The sequence below is a fragment of the Homarus americanus genome, unplaced genomic scaffold (assembly GCF_018991925.1).
Source record: "Homarus americanus isolate GMGI-L3 unplaced genomic scaffold, GMGI_Hamer_2.0 scaffold60362, whole genome shotgun sequence".
Taxonomy (NCBI): Eukaryota; Metazoa; Arthropoda; class Malacostraca; order Decapoda; family Nephropidae; genus Homarus; species Homarus americanus.
The window spans coordinates 61373-74750 of NW_024714835.1; the positions used below are offsets into that span (position 1 = coordinate 61373).

The following is a 13378-nucleotide window of genomic DNA, read 5'->3' on the forward strand; positions in this document are numbered from 1 at the left end:
GTTAACACGAGATATATGGCGTAATAATCTCACTTCTTTGTTATCTATTGGTTTTCTTTCCCTCTTTTACCTCCTCTCTTCTCCTGTTCCTCCTCTTTCCTCTTTTCTACCTTACCTCCTCCTACTTCTCCTACTATTGTTCTCTTATTTTCTCTCTTCTCGCCTTCCTCCTCTTTCCTCTCATCATCCTTCCTCCTCTTTCCTCTCTTCTCCTTTCCTCCAATTTCCTCTCTTCATCCTCTTTACTCTCTCCCCCAACCTCCCTTTTCCTTTCTTTACTTAACCTAACCCCACCTAACCAACACTAATCTAGAATCGAATATTTTATAAGTTAGCCTTGACTAATCCTCGTCATTCACCTCATCACTAACTCTCAAACGTATTCAGTACATCAAAATAAACCTCTAAGATGAGATCCCATCACATAATAACCCGAAGCAAAACGTCGGAGCTAAATTGAACACCTCGCTATTCTACGTTCGTTTATTTCAGTCCACAGGAAAATTAATAAAAAAAAGTCAGCCATTGGCAAAGAAAACGAAATGGCTAATGACAGAGCTCCTTTGTATACAAGTCCAGTTTTTATTCATTTAAGGGTGAAGTCTAAGGGTTTAAAGCAATTTTCGGCCAATCACAAGTCAGATTAATCGATTTTGACGTTTGGATAGGTTGAATTTTTGTTGTTGTTACATTTAGCTAGACGGTCAGTTAATGTCGAGTGAACGTCGTACTCAAGAGGTTAAAATAACGTACTCAATATGTTAATGCACGATACTAAGAGGGTTAACATAGTACTCAAGATGTTAAGATAATATACTCAAAATGTTAATTCACTAAACTCAGAAAAGTTAACATTGTACTCAAAAGGTTAATATCGTACTCGAGAGTTGAAGATAACGTACTCAATACACTAAAACTCATTCTGGATCTTGGACTACAAAAGAGGGTTCTATCACTAGCCTTCCATGGGTAATAAAGACACTCTTGTGCTTACGTCTGTGATTGCTTGTTCAGTACCTGCCTGTTCAGTACCTGCCTGTCATCAAGATTAATTTCAATACTGTCTATCGTAAAAAAACTATGACCAGGTAAACAGTGCTTCGTAACCTAGACAATTATACCTGGGCATACCTGAGTGTGTAATCACCGCAGTCGACTTAATAAATATCTACCTAATTTAGCATAACTTTCTGTTGATATCATTAACTCTTGTTGTATATACCCTGATAATACGCCTTTCTAATTACATACCTGACTAATTACACACCTGCCTGTTGGCTATATGGACACCCGTATACTCAGGTTAAACGCCCAGGTGTGAACGCCCACCCACTGCCAGTTATTGAGCCAAATTATAAGCTTGGAAGACCCTCCTGCCTTTGTAAATTATCATTTTATCTCGTATACCTGTCGTTTTATTTCCTCCACCTCACACCTTATACCTTCCCTCACACCTCCACCTCACACCTCTTCCACCTATCTCGTTGTGATCTTGACGGCACCTCACATAAAGACGCATTCTTATCTATCTCTCTCTCTCTCTCTCTCTCTCTCTCTCTCTCTCTCTCTCTCTCTCTCTCTCCCCATAGTCATTTCCTTGTGCCTTGTATTATTGGAATATTTCTTTCTCTCTTTTCTTTTTTATTCTCTCATTCTTCCTTTTCTTAATTCTCTTTTTTATCCACCTCCTTCCTGTGATATTCTCATCGTGCATTCTTTCCTTTTACCTCTTTCATTCTCACCCTTTCTTTCTCCCCTCTCTCTTTTTCCCTCTCTATTTCACTCCTCTCTTCCACCCTCCTTTCATCTCCCTTGTTTTCCACCTCACTGTTGCTGTCCTCCCTCCTTCTCCTCTTCCCTCGTCCTCTCATCCCTCACCCTTTCGTCTCTCCCTCCTATCCCTCTCGGCACGCGTCTGGTTCCTCCTCCCGTCACATTTTTACTTCTCCTTTCTCTCCTCGCACTCCTTCCCTCCCCTCCCTTCGGCCACGTGTCACACCTCTTCCTCCCTCCACTTTCATCTCCTCCATCCCACACTCCCTACCTCCTCCTTAACTTTCACTTCCTTCTTTCACCCCTCCCTCTCTCCCTTCCTCCTTCTCTTCCTCCCTCTCCCCTCACCTTCTCCGTCTATTACAGTCCCTGATTTTTTTTAGTTTAACAGTTGATTACATGGGGCTCACTGATAAGGTTCTGGCCTATTCACATGATAACTGGTTTAAAGGACAATTTGGGTAAAAACTATTCTCTGAAAAACCTTCCCCAGGATGTTTACAATAAAATGTAATACATAGAAGATGATTGTCCCAGTCTGTGTGGTGCAGATCATGGAGGACCAGTGAGCACGGTGCCAGAGCCAAGTGGAGGCCTCATCACCTGGCCTGGTACAGGACTGCGTAGTGGTCTGAACTACCTACCTGTCCCAGCTGGTGGTATCGGACGGTGGTAAGGAGGTCAGAGATGACGGGGTCCAGTGTATGTGGGTGGGAAAATCTACGTGATCCACCAGACCTTGAACCACTAGGAGGTTATCATAGGAGTCCTGGACGAGATAATAATTCCAAGTCCCCGGCGATCATGACGTGTTGATAGTTGTACCGAGTAAGGAAGTCATCCAGGTGCTCCGTCAAAAAGTCGAGTGGTGAGCGTCCTTGACATTGGGGGCGGTAATGACCACAGAGCAGCGCCACCGGCGACAACACGAAAGAAAAGTGCTTCCATCCACCCTGGGATGTCAGCTTCCAGGAACTGCACCTGTTTCTTTGAAACAGACAGCCACACCTCCACTTGCCATCCCTTGACGATCTTTCCTGACCCACTGGCTGTAGCCCGCCGTTTTTCCGAATGTGGGCTCCACGCTGCTGTTAAGCAGCGTCTCCTTAACTACAATGATGTTCGCATTGTTCTTCAGGGCAATATTGTACATGAGATCGCCAATGTTGGTCCGTAGGCCCCACACGTTGGCTGAGAGGAGTACTCTACATGGTTCCGGCGGGGGTGACCAGGGAGGTGGTAAAGTGGGCGAATGGTCCTGGGTAGGGTCATGATGTGGGGAGACCTGGGGAGGGTGGTGGAGGTGCAGCCTCGTTGTGAGCTTGCGAAGTGGTTTGGGATGGAGTCAGGTCCCGAGTCCAGATCGGGATCAACGATTCCCAATAGGAGGACGTTCATCTAGGGGGGCGGTGTCCCAGGTAAAGAAACTGTGGGTGGATGAGGCCAAGTGGGGAGTGGATGAGGCCAGGTGGGGAGTGGATGAGGCTAAGTGGGGAGTGGATGAGGCCAGGTGGGGAGTGGATGAGGCCAGGTGGGGAGTGGTTTGGAGCTGGCTGTCGTACCTCGGTTATGAGCCAGTTGAGCTTATTAACCTTAATTTAAAGGAGCTGTGTTCTATCCTCGTGGGCTCTCCTGCGGCAGGTTTCCCTCGTGTGACCTTTGCGAGAACAGAGATCACAACAGGTTACTCCTTCACACCTGTCAGCTGTGCGTCCTGGGCGACCACAGGAGGTACAGCGGCCTGGTCTCTGTTTTTGGCCGTCCTGTGGTTTCTACTCTTCTTCCTCTGAGTTGTTGGCGAGAAGAGTGTGGGGGAGGAACGTGGACAGACGTCTCTTTTCTGTTGTCTTTGCAAATGTTCTTGCGTTGCCTTCTTCAGGTCCGTCAAGCTGGGTTAAGTGAGGTGATTTCGTGAGGCTGGTGGCGGGGGTGTACACAGAGGGTCCGGGGGCTTAGCTGGAGCTGCAACACGACGTGTGGCACAGCAAGGCCAGACATGTTCCTCCACCTTACCACAGCGGGACACTTCCATATCGTCGTATCAGGTGGCTCGTCGTTGTCGGGAATGTCTGGGGATGATATGGAGCACGTGGACAATTGGAGCTCACACTCGAGAGAGTGTCTTTTGGTAAACCCATGGTGGGGATTTTTGTACAATCGAAGCGCCATTACGCTAGAATAACCTCAGCTAAATAAGAATTTTCCCTAGTCATCCCGAGGGCTTGCCTCACCCCCGGCCAGGAGTGGTGGGTCTTGTGCCAGTGATATTTATCTGCTCAATACTGTCTGGTTAAGTCCAAAACCTCACTATAGTCCAACAGCTTCACCAGTCCAGGAATCTTTATACCTCTCTACCTCAGCCACTGACTCCCTTTGTGCACAAATACTCTCAAAATAACGCTGAAAACAAGGACTTGACTCACACCACCGTGTTGTTGTCCAGATTCCCATTTTCTGTACTTATGAGTTAGGAACAGTTGAGATACTAATGGAATTGCAGCTGAACACACCCTCTCCCAGGCAGGCTGACAGTGGCCGCACCAATGGCTATTTGGAGCTAGTTTAGAGTTTTTTATTAGCAATTGCGAGGAAGTGGTGTTGGAGTGTGTTGTTCCTGGCCTTTAGTTCATTAGCTCGGAGGTTTTCTGTATTTTCAGAGAGATGAATGCCCCTGTGACAGGAGAGCAGGGAGGTTGTGGTCCTGTACCTGTGCCACGGTTTGTTGGTATATTGTACTCTACTGGTTGAGTAAGGCCACCTAGAGTCCTTAATTCCCCTATCTGAGAGCAACAAAACTCCTGGTCAGGATGCTTACAGCGTGTGTGGCAGAGGTTGGGACAATGATCATCAGTACAGTTTGTGTTGGAGCTTCTTTTAGTCGTTAGTCCACACACACTGTAGTAGGAGGAGGGTGCGTGGCCATCAATACCCTCTATCATCTTAACCTTGTGGTGCTCACTGGCGAATCTTACACTGCTACTGTCACTGGCCATGATAGCAGTTTATTTACAAGTAAGAAGTAGGTGAGGGAGGTATTGCCATGCACCAGGAGGCTGGTCGGTGTTAACTCGCCCAGGGCCGAGTTCTTCTTACAGATCCTCCAGGGTAATGCCACAGTAAGAGAGTGTGGTCGAAATAACTAAACAAAATAAAAAAAAGTAAAAGAAAAGGAACACAGTCGACTGTGGCAGCTTGGGTTTTGCGTTGCTACACGTTGGTGCGGTATGTTAACCGGAAGCGTGAACCGTGTGACTCCTCGTTACAAACGAGCACCTCGCGCAGCCAATGTAAACAATGTTGCCCGGGTCAGGGGTTGAGTGTGCCGGCTACTCCCTCGGGTCAATGTTATATATTTTGAAATATTAACGTTTGAGACTTTCCGAGAGTATTTACTCCACAGAGTCGTCGGGTGCACCTCCACACGCCTCCCTGTAGGTGGTCATACAGTTACTAGTCGTAGTTCCAGCAAAAATCAGGGAAATCCTTTCCTTCATATTCCCATCCTCCTCCCTCCCTCCATTCCTCCCCCCACTCTCTCCTCCTACCCACTCTTCTTCCTCCCCCTCATCATCTTATTTCTTCCCTGCTTCACTCCCTACACTCCACCACCCTCTTACCTTTCATTCTCCCCCTCCTTCCCACCCTTCACCCTTTCACTCCTCCCTCCCTTCCTACACTCCACCCTCTTACTCCTTCCATACCCTCCCTTCTCTCACACTCTCCTCCTCACCCCCTACCTTCATCCTCCTCACCCTCACCACCCCTCCATCACCCCACACAGGAACACAGTACGCCCTCCTACATAACCCGGCTCACTATTTCCATCACGATGTTAAATGTTAAAATATTAAAAGTTTTATCCTTCTGTACTTCACGGGCCTCAGGATCTGCCCCGCCGCCCACCTGACGCCCACCACACTATCTACTCTTCCTCAGGTGTGAGAAGATTAGTGGTGGGCGTTGTGTTACCTGTTTAATATAGTCAAGGGTACTAGGAGATGCTAGTGATGGTCCCGTCCTAGGAACTATCCCCTAGCCTTGATGTATGACTTGAAGGAATCGAGAGAGTTTACGTGCGCGCGTGTGTGTGTGTGTGTGTGTGTGTGTGTGCGCGCGTCCATGAATGTGTGTGTGTGTGTGTGTGTGTGTGTGTGTGTGTGTGTGTGTGTGTGTGTGTGTGTGTGTGTGTGTGTGTGTGTGTGTGTGCGCGCGCGTCCATGAATGTGTGTGTGTGTGTGTGTGTGTGTGTGTGTGTGTGTGTGTGTGTGTGTGTGTACGTGTGTGTGTGTACGTCTGGGCCGGGAGATGTCCATTCTCTGGTAATTGGCTCACCATTAGTTGGGTCCAGACCTTAAAAAATAATAGCTGACCGCAATTAGCTGGGTCTCTGGTGGCCTCCAGGTCTGGTAACTAAAGATTTTCCTATTAAGGCATTTTATCCATTTACCTGTGAGCTTCTCCTCTCCTTTATGTACCTCACCAGATATAAAAGATCATAGAAAAAAATATTAGGGTTTTAAATTCTTGGTTGAGTTAATTTTTTACCGTAATGATTTGTATTGATTTTTTTTTAGTGGTATATTGATTATTATTATTGTTATTATTATTATTATTATTATTATTATTATTATGCTATTATTTTATTGTTATTATTATTTATATTTTATTTATATTTTATTATTTTACTATTATTATTTTATTAATAATATTATTATTATTATTATTATTATTATTATTATTATTATTATTATTATTATTATTATTATTATCGTTGTTGTTATTAGGTAAACGCTTTAAAAATATTTAAGAAAACAACTTTCTGAAAGTGTGTGTTTTTTTTTTACAGTAATTAGTAGCCTGGATGGTAGTAATTAATTCCTTTACAAGTCACGAAACACAATGTCAAAGCAATTGTGTTTTATTTCACATGATAAAGACACAAACCTTAGCGACATGTTCCATTAGGATTTTATTAACGTTAATAATACACAGCTGACGACACAGGTCACGTGATGCTTTGTTTACATAGTCAGCTGTTTGATGTCACACCGGCATTTAAAGATTAGCATAAAAAACGATACATTTCTTATACTTCGTCATTTTTATTATGTCATAAAAAATACATTGACCAAAAGTAAATATTTTTGTCTTCAAGGAGATCAAATTGTTATATAAACTTAATGTTATTTTATAGAGAAAGAAACATTGTTAAAAACTATATAATGTTAGGACAGAAAATTATTTGTAAGTTATTGGTAAAATGTGTTTGTTGATTTGTAATGCTTAGTTCTAATATATACAGGAAATTTACATACATACATACATACATACATAGTGGTAATTGTTGGATAATCTTCACTGATTGGCTACTCTAAGTCTTGACGCGAACTGCTTGGCATAAATGACAGGTTAGGCCTTGACACCTGAAATATATCTTTTGTGTGTTAAGTCACTAGATCTATTTCATTTCCCTCTTTCAATGGTAATGTGAAATTGATATTCAAGGGAATATCTAGGGAAGATCTAATGTTCCTCTCAAAGGTAAAAAAATAAGTATTTATGATGGGGAAAGATTATGGAAAGATGTGTGTGAGAGAGTGAGAGGCAGAGGGAGAAGCGAGGTGAGGGAAGTGCAAGACTTAAGACAATTGTTTGTATCAATGAAGACAGAATTGTTTATTGTTATTAATTGATTTCTTTTTCTCGTTAAGTCCAGGTAATTTACCCATTTTTAATAATGGTTGCCCCTCGTGTAACGAGGATGGCCGGCCCAAGGGCCACCTAGGCGTGAATTTGTTAATGTGTAGAAGCTGTCGCCAACACAACAACCACACCCTGAGTTAACGAGCTGCTTGACCCAGTGTCAAGGAATAGTCCGAGAAGATCGGACAACTCGCCAACTGCATTGGCTAACCATTATCCTAGGATACGATCCGCACATCGATTAACATCCAGGTTCCCAATTACTGCTGGGTAGACAGAGGCAAAGGGCGTAAGAAACTTGTCCGTAGTTTCACCCAGCCCGGGGATCGAACCCGGGTCCGCTGGCCTGTGAGGCGAGCATGCTGACCATTACACCAACACACACACAGGTATACACACACACACACACACACACTAGTATATATAAAAGTACAGGTATAAAAAATGAAAGAAAATATTACTGTGAAAAAAAACAACACTCGAACCAAATAATAATTAAGTGGGTTTTTACCCTTGAACGGGTGGGCATCTTACTACAGGTATCAAAAGTTTGGATAAAATGATGAAAACTGATAATATTAATATAAACTAAAGACCAATTTATAAACAAACCCGACATAAACACTGGCGAGGTCTCGTCAACATAATGCTCCTGGCTCCTCATACACAGACAATAATGCTCCTGGCTCCTCATACACAGACAATAATGCTCCTGGCTCCTCATACACAGACAATAATGCTCCTGGCTCCTCATACACAGACAATAATGCTCCTGGCTCCTCATACACAGACAATAATGCTCCTGGCTCCTCATACACAGACAATAATGCTCCTGGCTCCTCATACACAATAATGCTCCTGGCTCCTCATACACAGACAATAATGCTCCTGGCTCCTCATACACAGACAATAATGCTCCTGGCTCCTCATACACAGACAATAATGCTCCTGGCTCCTCATACACAGACAATAATGCTCCTGGCTCCTCATACACAGACAATAATAATGCTCCTGGCTCCTCCACAGACAATAATGCTCCTGGCTCCTCATACACAGCTTCTACCCCCCCCCTCATGCCTCACATAAGCTCCAGATCAACAAATTCTTCAGTGGAGACCATCTTGTTTGAGCTGTGACCATCTAATGACCCTGGGGTACTTGCAGGAGTCATCACCGTATCGGAGAGCGCCCCTGTGTCCTCCGAGTTACCCTTACAATCCCCTTCTTCGGCTATACCGTCAGGTTGATCTTTACGACGCTTACTAGAGCCCGCAGAACGATTGGAGCCCGCAGAACGATTGGAGCCCACAGAACGATTGGATCTTATGGAGCGAATGGACCGCATAGAGGAGAATTTCGGGAAGGTGATGGATTGGTTGTCCTTAGTAAGCCTCCGGCATTGTAGAATGACCACCACGGCAGTGATAGCTACACTTAATATCAACACCAGAATGATGATGACGAGTAGCCAGCCTGGGATGATGTAGCCATTGACTTGTTGTGGGTTACCTGAGGGAGAGTATACCTTACCTTAGTGCTTTAATTAGTGGAGAGAGAGATCCTGGGAAATAGATATATTATATAGGTAGATATAGTAAATTGAAAGATATATAGATAAATAGGTTGTCCAGAAAATTAGGTGCAAGAAAATTGGTCCCTGGAAAATTAGGTCCCAGAAAATTCGATCGATAGAAATTTTTTGTTGGGTTAAGTTAGGTTAAGATAGGTTAGTCACTCCTTTATCCCAGTTATGTTCGGTTAGCGTAGTTTTGCAATTATATACAATTTACATTTCGGCCACTATAAATGTCATCATCCTAACCTAACCTAACCAAACCTTTAGGTGATTGCGCTCTCCTTAACATTTACTCCTTCCCCCAATTTTCTTTAGAACCCAATTTTCCTGCAACCCAATTTTTCAGAGACAAAAATTTCAGAAGCTTAACTGAAACGGATTCACTTAATTTTCATATTCCGAATGAAAAGACAAAAAAAAAGTACCTTAAACAAAACACATATTGTAGTTATTATATTAACTTCCTATATCACTACTTAGGAATTAATTTTTTTTTTACCGTCATTAATAGCAGGAGGTTGAGTTGTGATGTCTGTAGCGTCTTCGGTAGTAGTCATCATGCATGGTTCAACATCTGTACAGGAAGAATAAAAAAAAAAAAAAAATAAAAACTACCTATGGAATTATAGCCCAGTGATATTTTATAATTATAATTTTACTACAAACTTTAGTAATTATATTTTCTCTATAACTTGAGACGAATGAGGAAATAGAGCGAAAGTAAAGCTCAATGAGGTTATGGAACGTAACATCAGTTCTGGGTCATACATGCTAGGTTAGGTTGGGTTGGATTAGGTTGGGTTGGATTAGGTTGGGTTGGGTTAGGTTGGGTTGGGTTAGGTTAGGTTCGGTTATTTGTTTAGTTAGGTTAGCTTAGGTAAGGTTTGATTAGATTAGGTTAAGGTAGGTCAGGTCAGGTCAGGGGAAGGACCTCGACTCCTGGTCTTACCTGCCGAAGGAGGATGACGACCATCCACCTCCTGGTACCGAGGCTCACAGGCGGCCACTAGGGCGTCTCCCTCCACGACCTCCACCTCCACCCACTTGTCTCTGGCCAGGGGCTGGTAGAGGGTGAGCCCGCCTACAGGAGCACCGTCCACTAGTGCCTGTAGGGACGACGGAGGCAAATAAGGACGTACGGTAAACCCTCCACGTAACTGATAAAGAGTCCGGTAAATGGAGGTTTCATATATAACGAACCCTTCATCTTGTAGGCTTCCCTCGCCATATAAGCCGTTAAATGGAGGTTTCATATATAACAAACTCTTTATCTAGCGGACTTCCCTATCCATATAATCCGCTAAATGGGGTTTTTTTTATAAAACGAACCTTTGAGCTAACGGACATTTGAACCCTTAAGATAAAACCCTTCAAATCAGTACCTCAGACATCTCATATATGGAGTGGTTCAAAAAGAATATCATGGCATCTTTGAACCCTTAACTATCAGTGACCCATAACTTACCCCAATATTACCGATCTGATCATTCCAAACGAAAGTAATGTTCTTCAGGTCTTGTGGTGGGCCGAGGTCATCTGAGGTCAAGTAAGACTCCCTCTGACCTCGAGAAGAAGCATAAGTCAGACTCATGTTGATGTGACCTTGACCCTGATGTAGGTACACTGTGTTGTCACCTTGTTGAGTCTGGGCTACCTTACTGTACACACACCCTGGAGTAATATAGACACGTTAGACTAGCTACGACAGACAGACAGACAGACAGACAGACAGACAGACAGACAGACAGACATAGCTTAGAAATTCGTGTGAAATCAAAGAAAGACATCAAGTACAATATAAACACACACACACACACACACACACACACACACACCCACACACCCACACACACACACACCCCCACACACACACCCACATACACACACACCCACACACACACACCCCAACACACCCAAACACAGTGACACCTCATTGTCAGGCAAAAAAATAAAAATAAATAAATAAAATTAGCCTGGAGTCAATAACACTTACATAAGGCGTCCCTGAGTAAATATTTTGTAGATGTGTTTCATTACTAGAGGTCAGCTTTATATTACATTTAACCACCACCATTATGTTGCTTAACGAGCTCTTTGTAACACCAGACTTGTCGTTAAAAATGACAGAAGGAATTTTTGTAAATCTAAAACAAAAAAAAAAAGGTCAACTGACTATTGTATAACTTTTTGGGGGGTAAAATATCTATGAATTTCGAACCTCTAAATGCCAGAAATTAGATTTTTTTCTTTAATATAAATTTTTCCAGTTAAAAAAAATTTATATTTTTTTATATTGAATAGGATGTGAAGGTTGTGATACACTGAATGATTGTCATATTGTCGTGTGTGTGTGTGTGTGTGTGTGTGGGCGCGCGTGTGTATGTATGTATGTATGTATGTGCGCGCGTGTGTGTGTGCGTGAGTCTTACCTGTTAGACAGTTGTAATAGTAGTCCATAGGAGAATGAACTCCCCATGACATGCGGACAGGAGGCATCAAAGCCTTAGTAGAAAACATCAAACGACCTCGATGTTTCCCACGACGCCCCACCAACAGCACACCCGAGGAGGAGGAATCCTTTACCGCATCCTCCGAATCCTTATCTACTTGCAACCAGAGTTCTGTCGTATCCTTTGGGCTGAATATCTCCACTGGCCACTGGCGATGCACACTAGATCCTTCAGGACAGTTGGCTGCCACCATCCCTCCCACGAAGAGGATGGCGCAGGATTGGTTAGTGGCGGTGGATGTGAGGTAGAGCTGAGCTGATAATGACTTGGTGTGTGGTGTTATGCCTATTGATGTCTGATGCTGGAGTTCCTTCACATTGGCTTGGTTGATGTCTTCCTGACCCTCGTATACGATACAGTCTAGAAGGAAAATAAAGATATATTGAGGATTTTATACTTAGAAAAAATATACTTAGAGAAATATTTACTTAAAAAAAAGATAGTTAATTCATTTTTAGGATGTTAAGTTTTTGTCTTTTTTAAGTTTATTTTATTTCCCTTCCTTTCTTTTCTGTCCTTATGTCTCACATTATTTCTTCCTCCTCTCCTCTTATTACCCCCTCCCTCCCTCTCCTTCATTTCCTTCTCCCTTCCTCTTTATCCCTTTCCTTCTTCCTTTCCTTCTCCCTTCCTCTTTATCCCTTTCCTTCTTCCTTTCCTTCTCCCTTCCTCTTTATCCCTTTCCTTCTTCCTTTCCTTCTCCCTTCCTCTTTATCCCTTTCCTTCTACCTCTGTCCCTCCCCCTTTTCCCTGCCTCCCTCCCTCTTTCCCCCTCGGTCCCTCCTCCTCTTCCTCCTCCCCTCTATTTCTTCCTCTCCTCATTTCCCTTTCTTCTTCCTTCCCTCCCCTCCCTCCACATATAACCTGCCGCTCCTCCCCTCCACATATAACCTGCCTCCTCCTCCATATAACCTGCCGCCCCTCCTCCACATATAACCTGCCGCTCCTCCCTCCACATATAACCTGCCTCCTCCCTCCACATAACCTGCCGCCCCTCCCCTCCACATATAACCTGCCGCCCCTCCCCTCCACATATAACCTGCCGCCCCTCCCCTCCACATATAACCTGCCGCTGTTGGAGTGCACGACACACACACCCACCTCACAACATCCACAAGTTAATATACTTTCCTAGTCCCTAAGGTGACAGTCCGCCAACACACTACAGTATAAGGCAACGTCAAGGCCATAATATGTGTGTACGTACTTTCTATCAGGTTAGGTTAGGTTAGGTTAGGTTTGGTTTGGTTTGGTTAATATTCTCATAACTTATCACAGTATCCAAGACTTGCAACAGATAACTCGCTATAGTGCAATGATAACAAAATACACGACACTATAATAAGTATTAACTAACGATAACATAATAGGCTATCTTATGTATACAGTAAAATTCATATAACACATCACGTTAAAGTGTTGTAAATTACCCTAACCCACTAAGACAACTGAGAAATCTTATTATATGTAAGAAACTCCTTCAAGTAGTAAGTATAAAAGTTATACCAAAGAACAACAGAAAACGTAGCCATGTATACAAACGCAGGAACACGAACGGAAACAGATGTCCACAGTTTAAGACTTATCAGGCCATCTGGTGGGGTTTCGTGTATGTATGTATGTATGTATGTATGTATGTATGAGGGTGAGGGAGGGTGAGGGTGGAGGCAGGGTGAGGGTGGAGGCAGGGAGAGTGAGGGAGGTGTGTTGTAGCGAGTAGAGGATACTGTGTGATGACAGAGAAGCAGCTGATAACACTTCCTCTCCCTCCATCACCACCACCAGCCCCCTCCCCCCCTCTCTCCACCACCAGTCT

The 13378-nt window shown here is 43.7% G+C and overlaps 1 protein-coding gene across 3 annotated transcripts in view; it reads right to left on the reverse strand.

Annotated features, from left to right (window-relative positions):
- Positions 1-8537: 8537 nt before the first annotated feature.
- Positions 8538-13378, reverse strand: part of LOC121879681 — a 71815-nt gene continuing 66974 nt past the window's right edge. For all 3 annotated transcript variants that reach the window (XM_042386417.1, XM_042386408.1, XM_042386400.1), the window contains exons 2-6: positions 11482-11922; positions 10518-10723; positions 10002-10158; positions 9552-9626; positions 8538-8985 (exon numbers count right to left, since the gene is read on the reverse strand). In XM_042386417.1, coding sequence (XP_042242351.1) covers positions 8555-8985; positions 9552-9626; positions 10002-10158; positions 10518-10723; positions 11482-11755 — 1143 coding nt within the window. In that variant the 5' untranslated portion in view covers positions 11756-11922 and the 3' untranslated portion in view covers positions 8538-8554. The remainder of the gene's footprint in view (positions 8986-9551; positions 9627-10001; positions 10159-10517; positions 10724-11481; positions 11923-13378) is intronic.